The sequence below is a fragment of the Argopecten irradians genome, chromosome 14 (genome assembly GCF_041381155.1).
Source record: "Argopecten irradians isolate NY chromosome 14, Ai_NY, whole genome shotgun sequence".
In the NCBI taxonomy this organism is placed as follows: Eukaryota; Metazoa; Mollusca; class Bivalvia; order Pectinida; family Pectinidae; genus Argopecten; species Argopecten irradians.
The window spans coordinates 35,953,078-35,972,237 of record NC_091147.1 but is presented as its reverse complement, the minus strand read 5'-3'; the positions used below and the strand labels follow the sequence as shown (position 1 = coordinate 35,972,237).

At 33.9% G+C, this 19,160-nt stretch overlaps 1 protein-coding gene across 1 annotated transcript; it reads right to left on the bottom strand.

The window, feature by feature from the left end:
- Positions 1-2,217: 2,217 nt before the first annotated feature.
- On the bottom strand, positions 2,218-17,714 carry LOC138307781 (uncharacterized). The gene is made up of 6 exons (XM_069248662.1): positions 17,583-17,714; positions 10,671-10,959; positions 10,150-10,194; positions 9,183-9,253; positions 8,609-8,697; positions 2,218-7,868 (listed from the first exon to the last, which is right to left on the bottom strand). The coding sequence occupies exons 1-6, from the start codon at positions 17,613-17,615 to the stop codon at positions 4,430-4,432; spliced, it is 3,966 nt and encodes a 1,321-aa protein (XP_069104763.1). The 5' UTR covers positions 17,616-17,714; the 3' UTR covers positions 2,218-4,429.
- Between the last annotated feature and the right edge of the window lie 1,446 nt (positions 17,715-19,160).

Genomic DNA, 19,160 nt, shown 5'->3' with positions numbered 1-19,160 from the left:
CGGTTACATGCCTTGACCCAACGTAGACAACGATCCAAATTACTCCTAGGTTTTGGAAACGGAATAAATTGCACCCCTACTACTCTCTCTGTCGGTTATCTGAATTACAAACCCCATAAGCACACATTTTCCCCATCTTTTTACCGCAGTAAAACCTTTATTTATACATCATAGTTTTAGCTTACATATGCGTAACAACCGTGCGCTTTGCAGACATAGCAACAGCAGAAATTATCGCAGCCGCGTACAGCGCTAGACGAATTATTTGATTGGTCAATAAAAGATGTGGGCGGAGTTTGGCGATCGGTCAATTCTAGAATTGTTATATTTTGTTTCAAAGTGTTATTGACAACGTCACACTCGTGCGAATAAAACATAACCTCCATCCCAGCCTTCCTTCTCCTCAATTTCCCTCGTAACCAAAGATAAGATTCTTCGTTTTCATGTCTAACATCTTTTGTACGGTAATGGTTAATTTCAGTGATGAATAATATTCATGAATTCTAATTTAAAATAAGCAAATAATTTAATTTACATTTACAATATTCAGATGTTTCTTAATACAAACATAATAATTAGTTTTTTCACCTTTCGTTACAAAATAAGGTAATATATAACCTTCAAAATATATGCGTACTTTCACTTTTGAACTTAAGCAGTCGCTGTTACAACATATAGTATTTGAAATCGTCTTTTCGCCGAAACGAAAAATAAATTGTTTCGATAAATTCATCCCGCGGCACATTTGACAATTGAATGCTTTTAGTAATTGTTTTGGTTGTTTTATCTATAGATGAACCTTACGAGCATGACGACCTGTCATCAACCCTCACAGATATAGCAGATCAGTTAAGTAACAGGATGGCCGAATACATGTAACACAAACAAACAGTGCCAGCCAACTTTCCGCCGAACAACCCGGCGGCCATGCCGAGTAACTTCAATGGTTTCTGGTGCCCGGGATGGTGTTGACAATGGTTATACAAGCAGTATTCATTTTTGTCAAGCTTAGAATAAAATTACAATATTATTTTAGGCAAAGCCTATCTTAGAGCGCAGTTGTTAATTCATTCTTTTGTTTGTTGTTTTTTAACTATTATCAAATAGTAAATAAATAACGAATCTCCGCTGACCCGGCGTTTTATTTTTTATCGTTGGTATGTTTTTTTCTTATTGCTTATTGTGTGCATTTACTTACTGTACTTCTAGAAAAAATAAAGTAGTTTTGGCTTTTAAGTTTAAAACCGCGATTATCAATCATCGCAAAAATCAATCTGTTTACAGAATATGAAGTTTGAATAGGTAAACTTTGATAAACTTTACAGTTCAGTTGGCCTTGAAAGTAAATGGTGAGTTTATCTGTGAAATTACCATTGTTCACTATATTAGCCAATCATAATCGACTAACGATGACGTCTTCTTTTACGTGAAAAGTTGTTCATAAAGATGTTTAACCTTTCTACTATAAAATAATTTAAATCCAGTATTGTACATTGAGTAAGAAGGCATTAGACATAATCATTAAATAGACATAATTCAGAAGTGATAAATTCATTTTTAATGTAAACTGAAATGCATCCATACAATTAACATGATTAACAGCATTCCCATGGCTGTATTTAAGGGACATTCCATCATCTGAAACGATTTTAGGAAGCCGAAATGAAACAATTGGGATGTATTGTCCCCAACACTGCAAAGTAAAACCTTTCTGTGTTGCATCGATACATCTAAATTAACCGAAACCCGTTTAGTGTTTTCACAAGACTTTAAAGATGCTACATCGCTGACAAATGTTATTTTTCTCTGTCAAAAACATGAGCAGACGAATTTGTATTTTTCTTCAATTACAAATTCAAGTCACTTGCTTTATCGTTAATTACCATGGAAACATTTGAGCTTCTGATTTTACTTTTAAAACCCATTAAAAATAATAAATTGCGCCCTGAAAAATTCCAATATACTAAGTCCTATGGAATGAAGTACTAAATGTACTAAAAGCATGCACTAAAAACAAACTATATCATTTTATTTTAAAACAAACTATTTTTATTTTTTTTGTGTTAATTAGAGATATATATCCACGATCAAATACCAATTATTATTGATAAATATCGTGTATGCTCTGTCGGCGGTGGAGCATCTTTTTAAGTGTTTTATTAGATCCAAGTAGTTCGTATTCTGTATTTGCCCATTATAGAGTTAACTGCCATTTGGGAGCGTAACGTCATAATTTTCGTAGAAAACGACGTGATTTGCGCTCATAAAATAATGACGTAACAATCAATACCTACCCGTAAGGGAGCTAATTCTGTAATATGCAAAGACGGAATTAAAGCTCAAACGTAATTATTATGCTACTGCCGATATGAAGTACAATGCATGTAAATACCGTTCTTTTATTCATATTGCGTAAACATTTCCGATGACCTAACGAAGGAATGTCCCTTTTCTATCTGCCACACTCTTGTACAATTTCCTCATGATTTCAATTTTAAGTAGCCATTTTACTCTCACTCTAAGATAAAGCAATAAATCTACATTTACACATATATGAATATCTATTAATATATTTGCAAAATTATCATGTAAAAATATGAAGATTCTAAGAACATATACGTACTGTTTTTTAAACTCGTGCATTATCTTACGCGAAACATCTGCATTATTACATGCATGCTCAATCAACAAATCGAATCTATTTCATATATAATAACTTACATCTTTCTTGTATTGAATTCACTACTTGACTCTACCAAGCCAAGCCAAGCCAATTTAGACCATTAATTGGCATGGCATAGTCTTTTGCCTGCATGACATACAATTTTATCAACAGTTTTAAATTACACTCTTAAACTTAATATTTTCTCTTTTTTTTTTTTTTGTAGCAAACAATATTTGCATGCTCTACAAGGCAGAAATCAATGTTATATACGAATTTATTTTATGAACAACACAATATATTTTAACAGTAACAGGTCTTCTGATGCATAATAAAGGAAAACATTCAGAGCAACTGATCCAGGATCATGTAATTAACATCATTATTTGATTCTGAGCATCGATACGAAATGTTCCGATTGACCTCCATTGCTTCACTTCGAACAATGAACAAAAGAAAAACTGCTCCAACAGTTGGTTTTTTTTCTAATTGTCTTTTTCAGTATTAATGTTAAAATGTCTAAATAAGACATCATAATTGAGGTAATCAAGTCTGAAACAGTATCGTAAAGCATTGTAACTGGTTTCACAGAAACACGACTTGCTATTTAAGGATTAACTTGAATAGATTTTTTATGTTATGGAGATATAACACAAAAATCTGAGTGTACTCTAAATAAACCGCGAAGCGGTTTATGATGAAAGTACACTCAGATTTTTGTGTTATATCTCCATAACATAAAAAATATATTCAAATTAATTCTTATAATTCAATTTACTTAAGATAATCTCTTCAATATTCAAAATTCATTTTGGGACTCTTTTGTCTATGAAATCATTACGCTGTCATCTCAGCCAATCAGAAGCAATGTTATAAACGGCGACGCCAGTTTTTCCTTTATGGGCTGATAAAGTAATTTTTTAAGCCAATGAAAATGCTCGTAACAAGCAAAATTGAATTATAATATCATAATCCACACATTACATTCCAACCTGATCAACATAATCAAAAAACCATACAGACATACAATGAACCCCACTCATTCCGATACGAGTTTTCGTACTGAAATATGAAAATATACATATGATAGTATACTGTATAAAATGAAGGGAAAGTGTTTATGTTTTTCATTATTATTTTGTGCTTCACGTTTTGACTCCAAACGCGTCCTTACATATACGAAGCAAAATGCAAAGCGAAGTTTGAATGACGGGAGCGACCCTTCCATTATATAATGCTTTTCATTTTTTCATAATACGAAAAGATTTGAGACAGATTATGTTCGTTTGACGTTGCCAGAGAATGAGTAAACAGTTCATTAACACAACTAATACGTAAGGAAAATGTCATAGGTCATTATCTGGGCAGAAAATGAAACATAGCATGATTCTCTGACTGCACAGTAAATGAAGCACATTATGATGCAAGATTTGTTTTCCTTCTTATTGAACCGTTCCATAAAAACGGAGCTTGTTAAAGGCATATCAATGGTTACACATGGGGAATAACTCTGTGACTAAAGGGATATAACTCGATTTGAATATCCTGTCACTTCGGCAGAAAACTTCAATGACAACATCAAAGATGTGTACTTATAAGTACATGTACTTTGTTATGTATGTCAAAAGATACAAATACCCCATAAGTATTCGTAGTTCTTTTTCTGTTAAGTATTTGCTTTGAAAGCGATTCTACAATTTCTTCGATAGTTATTCGATAGAATATATATCCTCCATACTGATTTCGGTTTTCATACCTTCTCTATAATTAGTTAAAATTGATATTACCTAAACCAAGATTACTTCCAAAACTACTTCCTAAACTTCCGAGGTCAAACAGAAATCGCCCGGATGATAAATTATCACCGCCCTGATCATTTTGAACTGGCGGTGCTACTTTTGGTGTTGTAACTGCTGGCTTAGGGGTCGTAGGAACGTTTTGAAAGTTATCTGTCTCCGGTTGGAAGAGTTCTGGAACCCTAACACGTGTATCAAGTAAACTTGGGGTGGTAACCCGTGGTATCTTGGGAACAGTATTTAACAGAGATGAGGGTGGGTCAGAATTCTCATCAGTTGTAAAATCACTTCTAGTGAAATCCATTTTAGAAAAATCATTTGCGAAAAATAACCTATCATCAAATTCAGATCCCGGATTAAAAACGGCTTTAGGTGAGGGTGGGGTTGTGATACTAGAAGTAACCTCACTTATGGACGCGGTGAGTTTTATTTCAGACGAAGGTGTCTGGCTTACGATTGATGCAGATGAAGTACTGGCCGTTGTTTCGTCAGTGATAGAAGAGGACGAAATTAAAACCTCGCGTGAAAGAGTTCCAAGGGATGGTGTAGCGTCCATAGACGTCGAAAGTGATCCTGAGGTGTTGATGTCTTCGTACATTCCTGACGATTCTGAACTTAATAATGAAGAGAAAGTTTCTGTTGTCAACGAAGGGCTTGCATCTATGATCACTGTCTGCGGCTCAACGGTTAAGGGTGGAAGAGTGGATATGGCTGATTGAGACGGTGTAGCTTCAACATTAACTTTAGTAGATTGTTTCATCCCACCGGGTGCAGTATACACAGATGACATTGGACGTTCCTTCATTGTGAAACTAGGTGCGGAATCCTTAAAACTGGTTAATTCTCTGCTTTTTTCAACTGTCATATTTGCCTCAATATCAAGAGAAGCGGTGGCATCTATGTTTGGTGTGTTAGATGCCTCTATAGATGGAGATAGTGTCAACGAGACGTCACGTTGTATCTGTGTATTCATTGAGGAAGCAATTGCACTTGATGATGTTATCAAACTCTCTGGCATTAAGTCATAGAAGGCTATCTCATCGGTTGCCAGGGGCTGAGACATTGTACTTGATGGAGAAATGTTGCTGGAAAACACACCGGTAGATTCTGAAGCAGAAGAACTTTCCGAAGACGCTGGCATTAGATCATAAAACGCATAATCCTCGGAGACAGGATCAAGATCTCTAGTGGCAGATGAAGATGAAACGACGTCAGATATCAAACTTGAGCTGGATATCGCAGAGGGCGCCGACATCTTAATTGTTGAATCTTGCACGGAAGATACAGAATCTTCAGGTATATCTGATGTAGTAGAACGTTGCAACTCCAGATTTTCAGTATTGCTTGTAACTTTGCTTGGTGTGGCCGTCATGAGGATGTCTGTAGAGGCGATGTCATTGCTTACGCGTTCTGCAGACGTTACCAATCCTGGTTCTGCCGTTAACATTGGTGTGACGTTTATCACTGATGACGGAATTACGCTTGGATACACATCAGAAGACATGGGTTCAGATGACGTGAATCCAGCAGCAACGCCTTCGGACGATTTCATTACACTTGTCGTTGCTGTTCCAGCGTATACAGAAGACATCAAACGGGTATCTGTAGTTTGTGTGACAGACTCGTAAGCTGACGTAATAGATTCCGTTGATATGGAAGACGCATTTAAATTGGAAGAAATATTTTCCGATGTTGACGCTTCTTCCATATTTGAAAACTTAGGCTTTTTCGTCGAAGTATATTGAACCATTTTCAAAATATTATCCCAGAAATCTTTCGGATTAGCTGTACCCATAGCTCTGTTGGATATATCTGACTCGAAGATCACTTTTCCCATATCCGGTGTAGTGGTAGTCGGACTCTGAGTAGAACTTATGACTGGTGCTTTCACTTCCGGTTTTACCGAAGGAATCGTCACTTCCGTTTTATTTTCGCCGATACCATCAGTGTTGTTCCCAAGCTCCGGTACAGAAATGGATGACGGAGAAGTTTGAATTTCAGTGTAATTCTTAAGTTCAGGTACTGTGACGTCCATTGTTATATTGTCCGTTTTATTCATCCATGGATTTTCAATAATTAACGATGAGTTATTGTTATTGACGATTTTCGCCTCATACATGGTTGTATCCAGCCATTTTAACATTGGTGGTAAATCGTCCAAAGTGTTGTTGGCCTCCAATGTGGTATTCAGTAAAGTACTGGAAGGTGAAACTGATAACACTACAGGCGTGTCAATCACTGATGAAGGATACAGCACTGTAGCAGTGGAAGATTCTGACAGTATTGTATTATCAGTGGAAGAATGTATGATCACTGATTCCGTTTGGTAAACACCAGATACCAAGGAAGAGGATAAAATACCAGACATGAAATGATTGGATGACACTATAGATGGAAGAGGGGGAGATTCCTCTGACGACGAAAACGAGGAAATAGAATCTGATGATAGATCGATACTACTCGTGATTAACTCTGTTGGCGATGAGACATGAGATGAATATAACGATTCCGTTTCTATCTTAGTTGTTTCCAGCCCCGGTTCAACTAATGTTGTTAATATTCCCTCCTCAACATTTGTCGAATCTTTAACACTATACGACGATATCGACGAAGGAGAAATCCTGATTTCTTCCATTGATGTATAAGGTGCGTTCGAAGACATATCTACAGACGTTGCTTGTGCATATGATGTAGCTTCCCCTTGGTTTGTTTCGTAAACAGATGACAATTTTGATGAGAGAATATTATTCTCATACTCGGATGATGTCATAGTAGCTTCTGACAATTTCGCCTCAGTCGTAGTTGTCAAAAGTGTCAAATCCGATACGTCGGCAGAATTAAAAACCGAACTTGATGTCACAACGTTGTCAAATATAGAACTGGAGATAAGCGGATCGATTGTTGTCTGAATATTATCAACAGATATGCTACTGCTGTGGATGTCCGCTGAAGACATCAAATCGGTTTTCTGGTGAGAGAATGTAGTGTCCACAAATAATATTGATGAAGATATTTGGTTCATTGAACTAGATGATGGAGTTCTCGAGGAAACATCTTGGCTTACACTTCCGGTTGTATCTACACGCATGTCACCAACAGACAACTCTGAAGACGACTGTAATAATAATGCCGATGATGATGATGGCGTTATCGATGACGAAACATCGTTCGCAAAAATTGACGAAGCCGATGACGTTGCTACAACTGTTGGTGATGTAGTTGTGACATCAGAGGTGGCAGTTTGTAAAACCAATCTGTTGGCAGGCACAGCAATCGTCATTTTCTTTAGGGACGAATTTGAGCTGAGTTTGAAAGCATTGGCTACCAACATCGATTTAATCTTTTCTGCGTCTGACTGGATGAACGTTTCATCTACGTTCAGTTTTACGTTGAGAACCAAATTTCCGGGGCTGTAATAAAAGAAAGTAAAACTGTTTTTATTCTCTTTTTTTAAAAATATGGAACGTTATTTTTTTAATTATATTTTATTTGAGTCTACGCCAAGTTTTTTTTATGTTTTTTTAACCTTTATGGAATGAAAACTATAAAACGTACGTAACACAACAAAAAAAATATATTTTTGGTCTATTGGTATTTTAATAAAAAGAATTGTTTTTTTTCAAAAATGCATTACACCAATATTCATCAAATATAAATAATTTAATTTCATTTTTATTGTTTGTATTATACTCAGATATAATATTAACTCGTTAAGAAGAAGCGAAAAATTTATATTTATCCTTTTCTTATTTCCAAACGAAGTTGTATTATGCACGTTTTGGTGATAAGGAAACGTTTGTTTTTAAAGGATTATTAGTTTCCAAAACAAAGATTTAAAAAAAAAAAAAAACATCAATACATTTTATAGTATCAAAGCACCTATATAATGGTCTACGTGAATTCACAACCCCCAAAAATGTCAGAATCTTTGTCTTAACAGTAAAAGTTCATTGTACTCCAGCGTTATGGAAATATTTATTTCACCTATTTAAAATTGTTAAGGAACATATGATAAGTGTAGTATCAACGGCAAGCTTATAACGTTTAGGTCTCTACAGAATTATCAATATCGCTTTAAAAAATACATTTGAAAAATGAAAAACGATTTCGGTAAATTTTGAAAAATAACAAGACATATTTATTTACATACCTGTCTGACTTGTCCGTTAGGATTACACTACAGTCGGTAACCTTCCGCGATGGGTGTGAACTGTCCCGCAGGTCAAAAATAGCGTTCATCTAAAAATAAACAACATACATTATGTATAAAGGTCATTCATTATCACCGTACTTTAGGAGTAATCATATTTCAGTAATTTTTGCGTTAAAAAACACATTGAAACAATAAATTTACGAAACTATAACTACGTTTTTTTGGTTTTTTTTATTATTATCATTATCATTTATTATCATTTACAGTAAAATTGTCACTAAATTTCACTTTGATGACAATGTATGTTATTTACACTTGATTAGAGTCAATATTAATTCTGTCATTTCATAACTCAGTGACGTAATCTTTTTATTCCTTTACTAGCAAATACGCAGGTACAGTCGTACTCAAATACGCAGGTACAGTCGTCTCGAACACGAAGTCTCGATCGAAAAATAAAAAATTATTGTGATAAAAGCAATTATGCGTGAAAACACAAACTGAAGTCTCCCCGAAAATATATTGGTTTACACCACTACGCAAAAAAAAAAAAAAAAAAAAAAAATCTCACCAAGTCGCAAATATCATTCCCGAAATCAGCTTCCTTGATCTTCAACGACTCCTTGGTCAATGTTGCATTACCTGTAAACAATATCAAGCCATAAAAAAAATATTTGCATAGGGTCAAATTAATGTACATGTGTATTTGTCTATGTTGTGCCGTAAAGTATGTTTATGTGCGTTACTGTTTACAGTCAGTGTACTTTGTTTACATCTGCATTTGTGTTTGAATAAATATAGTGTGTCCAGTATATAACCTGTTCGACCCATTGTGTTCGAGTATGCAAGTGTGTGGATAGCATGGACATATGGTCCTGGTTACATGACTGAAAAACATAGAGTAGGTCGGTCAGGAATTCTTTTTTTCATATTATTTATTTTTTTTTTTTACTTTTTTTTTCAGAAGGGATTCAGTTGCTTTATTACTACATTACGAAGTAATTTGTCTTTCAGGATTTAGGCTGGCTAGAAGTCTTTATTTCTCATTGCTGTAATTTAACTTTATCTGAATATACTTTAAGCAAGCGTAAGAATCTAAGCTGAAAACTTCACACACTAAATTTTTGTTTTGAAAAAAAAGCTAGGGTCGGAGGTAAATCTAGGGTAGGTAGGAGTACCTGAAACATACTTTTTTTCTTTGCCTTAATCAAATGCGTTGTATTCCTATTTGGATTATTCTTCAAGTTATCATTATGAAACACATTGTTCAATTTTATATACAAATATAACGGAAATTTAGGTCTTATAGCTCTAGAAAATTCGTTTAGCTTTGACATAAGTGGTGGATATAGCGCCATTGATAGAAACTCTTTGAGTATTGAGGATGTTTGTTGCTACACTGCCTTACAATGATTTTATTTGCAATGCCGGATAATAACAAACAACAAAGCTTTTATAAATGTTGCTTGCCATTCTTCGATAAACTGCTACTTGCCGTTTTTACTTTGTTCAACTCTGTAGTAATGTAAGATGTTTACCTGTCGAGATTTTGGTCCGGTAAAACCTTGGATGGGGATTTGACACTGCAAGTATAAAACACGCCAGAATTAGCTGACATCTCCTAACTATTGACGTCTAGGAAGAGGTCTCAAGAGATATTGCAATTTGTATTTTTTCTATTGGAATCGGGAAAATTAATCGCCGTGACTATTTTTCAAATAAAAGTAGAAAACATCATGACTGTTATCAAAATCACAGAAAATAATCGCCGTTAAAATGGCTTGGCATAATAACCAAAAAATAAATTACAGTTATACAATACGGTACAATATCCAATATAGTCAATAATATACAGTCAAATCTGTCTATAAAGACCCAACCTAGGGACTTTGGAAAAATTATCTCTATAGCCGAATGATCTGTTTACCTATGTTAAATTGTTTTGAAATTTGCCATTTGGGACCCAAGAAAAGTGGTCTTTATACAGAGGTGGTCGAAGCCAAAGTTTACTTTATTAGCAAAATCAAAAGAGTTAAAAGCAATAATTTACAGTACTTACACATAATTGCTAAAGTAACTGCAACCGCAATGGCCACCCCAAGACTGACCAGCAACATGGTCGCAAAACACACCCGACATTGTGGAAACCGGCCACCTTTTTTCTTTCCATCCGGGTTCTTAAGTGAATAAACACTTATGCTCCGCCTGGTGGCGAGGTCATCTGGGTGCAATGAGTAGTGGTAAAACGAGGCTGGATTCTCGGCCGTATAGGGGCTCTCGTATGTCGACATCTGGGCCTCTTCTACGCTGCTACGGTCACGGTTTGCGAGTCCAGTCAAACGCGGCCACTTAATAAAATACACAAAAATATATATATAAAAAGATAAAAATTATATTTAAAATCCCAACGTTAAAATTGGTATTAGTTAACGATATGTAGATAATTTAATTTTGCTAATATTCTTAAATAGTGCGTAGTTTGAACATTATGGTCCATTAGAGATTCTTAAATAGTGCGTAGTTTGAACATTATGGTCCATTAGAGTTGCTGCCCTTCGCTTCACTCCGTCAGTAACCTTCGTATTTTTCCGTAAGTTCTGACGGAATGAAACGAAGGGAAGTAACTCTGAACGTTTATGGAGTGAAATACAAATAACGAGGGGAAATAACTCTGATAGATATGAAGGAAAAACAAATAAAAAGCAAATAAGACATAACGGCCATGTCTCAATTAATTCTTACTATACTGAAACAAAATATTCTTTTAAACAACATCAAAGTTCTTAAATATATATATATATATTTGCTTTAGATAAGAAGAAATAATTTAAAATGCATCAATAGCTCTAAGAGTGTCATGAGGTAAAAGATGGCAAATCATGAGAGATAATTAGAGTATGAAATATAACAAATGAACCAGCTACTTTTCTTTCACTGTTACTTCCATTCGTTTTACTCAGTCACGAGTGAAATAAATAAGGTATAGCCCGAGGTCATTATTTTAAATTCTACGAGGGTGATATAACACACCATATGGACAGAAACAAATCTCCTTCGATAATTTATTAGTATATTAAATATCTTCCTTTAACAAATGTCAAAAACTCTCTAATGTGTATATTAATTATAAAAAAAGCATTGGTCAAAGAACGCCACCCTGAAGAATGCAACGTTCGGGCGATGAAGTTAGCAAAGAAATATAAACTGGATCAGTGTTTCTAAAAATGGAATCACCGAGTCAATATGCTATATTGAACGTCACGTGACCATGTATTTGGCAATGAAAATAGTGGGAAATAATTAAAGAGCATATCTAATATATTGACATATTTTCACCTATTGACAGAAATTCACCTATTGACAGAAATTGTTCGGACTGAAAGTGGGAATTGTAAAGGTGTAGAATAACGACGTACCGTATTTGACCCAATAAACGCCCAATCCCTATAAGCGCCCCTCCCCCTTTCTGTGACCTCAATTTCATTATGATAATCATGTAGGTTTCTTTGTTGATTTATTTTGCAAATTGATTTATGGCTTTTTTTGTACAATTATTTTATGAAAAGCAAATCCAACTTTCGTTTTATAAAGCGTCCAATTTTTTCTACTTTTTTTTTTTTTCTTAAACTGGGTGCTTATTGGGTTAATACGGTAAGTGAACTATATACTTTCAATAAATACAAATGTGCGTGGTAGATAATTATTGTGATTTTACAACACGTGGTTTTAATATTACTGTTAATGATATAAAAGTTGTGCATTATATGAACGTGCATTATTTTATAATGTACAAACGTTGGCATATTATTAATATCAATAAACAAACCTTTTTCTTTTATTTCTCTTACGTTATTTTTATTTGTATGAATGAGTTTGGAGAATGAACGGAGCAAGTTGAATGTGACGAAATGAAAGCGATCAAGTGAAAAAAATGAAAGAGACCTCCTGTGAGAGGCTACATGTTGTAAAAGGGATGAACCCAGAGTCCCGACCCTGGCATCCCTCTAATTTGCTTACAAATGAAATCCATTTTACAAAATAAAATAAAATAAAAATCTTATAAGAATTTAGGGTGAAACTTTATACTAAAATCTAAACAGAATGTCAGACACTTTAACCACTGAGTCACTATGTCTCAATATTTCAGATTTCAACAAAATTGCAATTTCAGCCAATTATATCCGCATACGTGTAGTAGATAAGAAGTTTGTGATTGTGAAAAAATACAAAAGTGCAGATACATTTTCTGTAGTAAACACACGTGTATTCTATATAAATAAACAATACCACCCATATGTGTTGATCTAGCTGTATAACTTACTTGATACCCGCTGTGCCACTTCAATATGAAGGGCCACGCCTTCTGGCAAATCAAGGATTAAATATAAAATATATATATATGAGTATATGAAATATGTATAAAAGATAAAGGGGTGAAAGTTAAGCAAAGACGCTCCACCGCTGACAAATGGTATTTTTTCACTATCAAAAACAGGAGCAGACGATTTAGTATTTTTCTTCAGTTACAAAAGTTACTTACTTTACACCATTACCACCATTGAAAAGTTTGAGCTTCTGATTTTACTTCAAGTTAAAAATATGAAAAAATAATTAATTGCATCCCGAAAAAATCCGTGTCACTATATCCTATATGGAAGGAAGTACTAATTGCGCATGCACCAAAGGCGAAATAAATTATTTTATATTATTTTTTTGTGTTAATTAGACATATATATATTCAGGATCAAATACCAATTATTGTTCATCTGATGAATATAATTTGTGCTTTGTCGGCGGTGGAGCATCTTTAAGCAAAAACAAAATATTGTGAAATAATTAGCTGCACATCTCCTGAAAAAACTGCAAAAAAATCTTGCTAATTGGTAATTTAGTTTAAACAATATTTTATTTAATAAGGATACAGTACACAAACATGTCGTGAAAGGTTGGATTCATAAACAGGTACATGTTAAATGTACTTATATTAATCTGCCTCCATATATATAAAACATAAGCATTTAGCACATTGGGGCAGTACTGATTACATTTACTAAAAATAATCAGTGCTGGATGCTTTGGTAGGGAAAAGGAAGGGGTGCAGGGATTGGGTAACGGAAAATGGTGTCAACCCAAGGACGTATTTGACTTATAAATCCTTGTTTCAACCATACCAAACTAGAAATTTGTTGAGAAGCAAAGTCGGTCATAGTTTGACCATCTAAGTAAAACTGATAAGGCACTGAGTAAAGAACCAATATAAGCTGGTTTTATATGTAGTCTTTATGTATCCATGGCAAGGAAAACGGGAGTTGCCTGAGGGAAACACCGACCATCGGTCAGTAAATATCAACTGACCCCATAGGTCTGATGCTCGCGACCAAAACATGAAAATCTAATTAATGATTAAATGTCGGACAGTTTAATAATGAATTTCTGTTTGTCAAATTTAAAAAGGAATTTGGACGCGTGTAGGCCTACAAGGGTAACTACATGTAGATAATTTGAAGAAAGATATCTTCAAAGCAAACATCCATGCATACATTTTATACATGTTTAAGCAATCTTGAATTTTATCAGTTAGGAGTTTTACAATGTCCTTGCGGAATAGTTTGAGGGGAAACCCCACAGACGCTTGCATACAAAAAGTTCATTTAGGAAAGCCATTTAAAGATCTTGAAATTTTATTGCATTCTCCAGTTTGATAATATACATCTAGTATTTTGGACGATATAAAACGTTATACACTGTATATATAGCTAATGCCTACGGATAAAACCAGATGGAGGGGAGGAGTTGACACGTTTGCATACGTTTTCATAGAATAAGTTATATTTGATATACATGTAGTGTAAATATATTATAATACAGTGCGTAGTAATTATAACGTCAGTGTTTCCATCGGGTTCTGACTGTTGATTTCCGGGCTCATACACACATTGGGACTGAAGTACACATGTATTGGCGACAATCGTGGTGACTCTTTGTGACATTAACGAGTTATATCGATAAAGGGCGGACATATTTATTGATTTGTTATTGATCTTCGGAACAATGACCAATACTTGTGTTCAAAGGTCTTCGTTTCTATGGTAACATGCCAAAAATATATGACCAAAACATGACACGGCGTAGTACAAAATCGTGTCCTTAGCAGGTGCTCTCCAGGGGTTAATTGCCCAAGAGACACTCGTGGTATTAGACTTATAGGAAATAATATACACTTATGTATTTATATAATTTACTTTACGCCTGTTACACATGCACATATGTATACACGTAAACATCCACATGTATTTTTGCTTATTTCTTTCATATTTACATATAATGCACGGGGACCTGGCACGAAAATTTTTTTACCAATAGTATACATATATATATTATATATGTATACTGTTAGTTTAAAAAAATCGTGCCAGGTCCCTGTGATATAATGTAGGTTTTTTTGGTGTTTTTTTTTTTTTTTTTTTTTTTTGGGGGGGGGGGGGGTTTGTTGTTTTGTGATAGTCATGCAGTTACGAGATGATAGTATGATATACATATTCAGAATACAAAAAGAAATTCTGAAATAAAATTATTTCAAGACATTTTTGTCAAAAAGGAACTAGAACGTGTAAAGAATATTATATCTTTCAGTTTCTTCATATCATTCTATGTTTAAATCGCTCTCAAATTCTACATTCTACATCTACCTTATCTAGGTAGCAGAAAACAGTAGATTTGGACAATATATGAAAATAAGGCGCATGCTTTAGTAATATAGATATATAGTCATTTAACTGTTAAAATACATTTAACCTGTACAAAAGAATATATATAATTAATCTGAACAACATTTGCAATTACATTTTGATATTTTGATAAAGATTAAGCCATATTCTGCGCTTATTCATGCATGTGAATACCATGGTAACAACAACAAAAATACCTGAACGAATTGCAAAATATCATGATTTTTAGCCCAAAATTGCAGAAACTTGTTCACTTTTTTTCTTAAGCCTTACATTGAGCACTTCTATCACAATGGCAAAATAAGATAATTTATTTCATAAGTCAATTCTGTGGATTTTAAAATATTTTTGCCTAAACCCGCGCCATGGATTTTTCTTCAGTTCCGGTCAAGACGCACTTCCGGAGGAGCCCAGAATTGTAATATCTAACCAATTTTAGTTGTGTTTGGGTTTGTTTTTAAATTGAAACTTAAATCAAACCCTCCATATTGGATGTACCAATTTCAGAATATATATATATATATATATTATATTTTTTTTGCATGGTTCAAAACAAGGGCTCCCCACTAAAAATAATAAAAATGATCTGCTACCCTAATTCGTGATATTTCTGAAGAAATTATTCATGATATTTCCAAATAAAATATTAACGATTGTCATTGATTTTTCTGCTTTTCATGACATTTCACCATTTTCTGAATATTATAAGATACGTCCTAACAGATAGGTCTTATTTAAAACTTCACTGAATTAATCAAACTTAAATGGAATTAGTTATCTGTATTATCATCTATTTCACAATCATTAATTGATATTATGCTTTGATGATGTGCTAGATCGAGTCAAATTGTTTTGGTACATAAGTTGTGTCCGCATCAATGTTAAATCTTCCTTTCTTAAACAAGTAATGTTATTTTTGTTTGTTTGTTTTCTGTTGGGTTTTTTTTTTTTTTTTTTTTTTGCAGGGGGGGGTATCGAGTGAACAAGAATACCAAATAACGCAGTCTACAGACCTGACCAACTTCAATTTAATCTTTAATATTCAATTAAATTATGCATAATTATATAATGACTTAATTAATATTCATTTCCTGTTTATTTGAAGGTACATTTAAAACAAAACATTGTTTTACATCAAAGTGATACAAAATATAAAAATTGGATGCATATACAAGTTTCAAGAAAGTTTTTAAAACTTGAAAGAGACAACAATTCAAAATTATATATATATATATATATATCATCTATCTTTACAACAATAAAAAAACTATATCGTTATACTTCTAAAGAAGAAATATCGGAATTTATTGCACTTTTTACCATATAGTTTTATTCGTAAATGGAAGGGACAGACTAAAATTAAAACATGCACATATGATGGATGCTATTTACAGTAAATATATTTGATATGTTTATTTTATTTCTTAAATTGGTAAGAGTAAAATATACAAATAAAAACCTTTGGGTGGACTGTTTGATCAACTTTCGAACTCTAATTAATCTTCATTTCAAGTTAAGTGTTTCATGAATTTTTATCATACTGATAACATTACGATTATGGTGCAAAACCACAGGGATTTGGCACGATTTCCCCACCAACTGTCAATATACACTCTATAGATATGTATTGTACTGTAATATTATTGAGAAGTCCCTGTGATTAAGATACTGGATTTTTATTACATAGATTGTACAGTCAAAGCACTGGACAGAAGTATATTTGTCAACATTATTATCTTCCTAAAATGTGTTTTCTCATTTTCACTGATTCTTCTTTATTTTCGTTACTTATTTTCGCTTTGAAATACAACCAAATGAAGGTTTATTTATATTACTCTGATAGAAATTCTATTGACCTCTTAATCTAATATCATATGAAATATACTCAGATAAAATTTTCAAGTGACATTGACGAGGTTAAAGAGGGAGCAAAATGGCGACTCAAACTTGTATAACCTGTGTGTTCGAACACTGATTTCAGAAATATCACGCAACGAAAAATTCTGGAAATTTTGTCATTGGAAATTGTAGGTCATAGCCATTCCATGCGTAAAAATTCATCAGATTTGGCGACAAAACAAAATCTCGAAAATTCATTTGAGGAAAAAACGCGCATAAAAACAATGATGTCGTTGAAAAAGGTCCCTCAACAGTACACCCAATATCTGTACAAGTTTATATATCTGTTCATAGAAATATTGCAGATGTTGTAATCACAATTTTTAAAGTTATCGTATACTAACCTTATCCTGGGGCCTGCTCGTCCAGTTTTCCATGGGCCGCAAACGAAATTCCTCTAAAACGAAAAAAATATTCAGGACCCAAATCGGTCCCAATAATACAATTTACATTTAATACATACAGATCATGGCGTCTATGAGTGACCAAGTGATGACCAGTGCCCACTGTCCATAGTTAGCCAATGGAATGTCATTATTATTGTCCAAAGAACATAAAATGGCTATGATGCATTATGGCGCTTGATCGTTACCTGACATGCTACACACATAAAAAAGCACTAGCTGAGGTGTACACTTATGTATCGTCACACCTGAGCGATGTACAGGTAACACAGTCACGTGCACACAGGTAAAAACATTATCACCTGTGCATGTCGGTAATTCATCACAATAGATAACAACATCACGCCTTCTACTTCCGTTTCTTCATCCTCCTTCCGTGAGTCAGACGAACTCCCGAAATCTTCGTCACTTTTTTTCATGATCACAGTCGGACATTTTGATTTTATATATAAAAAAACAATCACATAATTATTTAGAATTATACGTGTCTGCCCACGAAAGTAATCTTGATACTCCTAAATATCCTACCATTTCCAACCCTAAATCTATGGGTCTCTGCCGAGTTTATCGAGTTGATGTATTTTATCAGGAATAAATGTCCAAACTTCAATTACTCGAGTTCGGTGGATTCATTGTGAAAATTCGAGTTAGCATGATATCATTACAATTAGCTGTACACAATTTTCGATACCATTAAATCGCAAATTAGTAAACAACATTGCGATTTGTGTCGAGAAATGCGTGGTCGGGATCAACAACATGTTTCGATTCAAACATTGTCTTCGAAATTTACGAGATCGACTTATCGAATATATACCTAGGTGTTATTGTGACTGATAAACACGATGACTTTACGAGATTTGTGCGTGAAGAAATAGCACGTGAGCTGAATGGTAATTGTAAAGTAACAATTCTAAGTATGTTAAAGGACTGTATACCTATATCTTGTGATTTCTAAACTAACACGGGGCGTCGTCTCGGGATTTTATTTATCACTAGCAATTAGTATCTGTCAAAAATATCCCTCATGTCCAAATTATGAATGATAATTGATGTTGACAGATATTGCCATAAGATCAACCACAATACATACAACAATTAACATTAGAATACATTAGACAAATTAGGTGTAAAAAATAATTATATGGATGTACTATTCTTTACAATTGTCGTCAATGTTTGAAAGTATTCGACAAATTCATTTTCGAAAATGGATACAGGAGAGTGTTTACATTGTAACCACGCTTGTGACTCATTTTCATGTGTAATCAAATTACGTTTCGTTAAACATTTCTCCGTACATAAAATGAAGAGCAATAAAATAAATTTAAAGTGTTTAACGAAAGTTTAAAAAATGCGTCTAAATTATGGGAACTTATGCTGGACCTGCACTCTAAGATTGGCCACCAATTCTTTGCGGTTTCTAGTTGGTTTGTCACGCTTGAGTCTCAGGGTTCGATTCCTGGTCGGCGCATTCGACTGGAATGTGTCTTCAACAGATATATGTCTGTATAATTT

Bases quoted from the DNA above. Each gene is read 5' to 3' on its own strand.
- LOC138307781 (XM_069248662.1), bottom strand. From the start codon at position 17,615: ATGGAAAACTGGACGAGCAGGCCCCAGGATAAG. The intron at 9,254-10,149 runs GTAAACATCTTA...TATTGTTTACAG, and splicing joins CCGGACCAAAATCTCGACAG to GTAATGCAACATTGACCAAG. The intron at 7,869-8,608 runs GTATGTAAATAA...CTTTTATTACAG, and splicing joins CTAACGGACAAGTCAGACAG to CCCCGGAAATTTGGTTCTCA.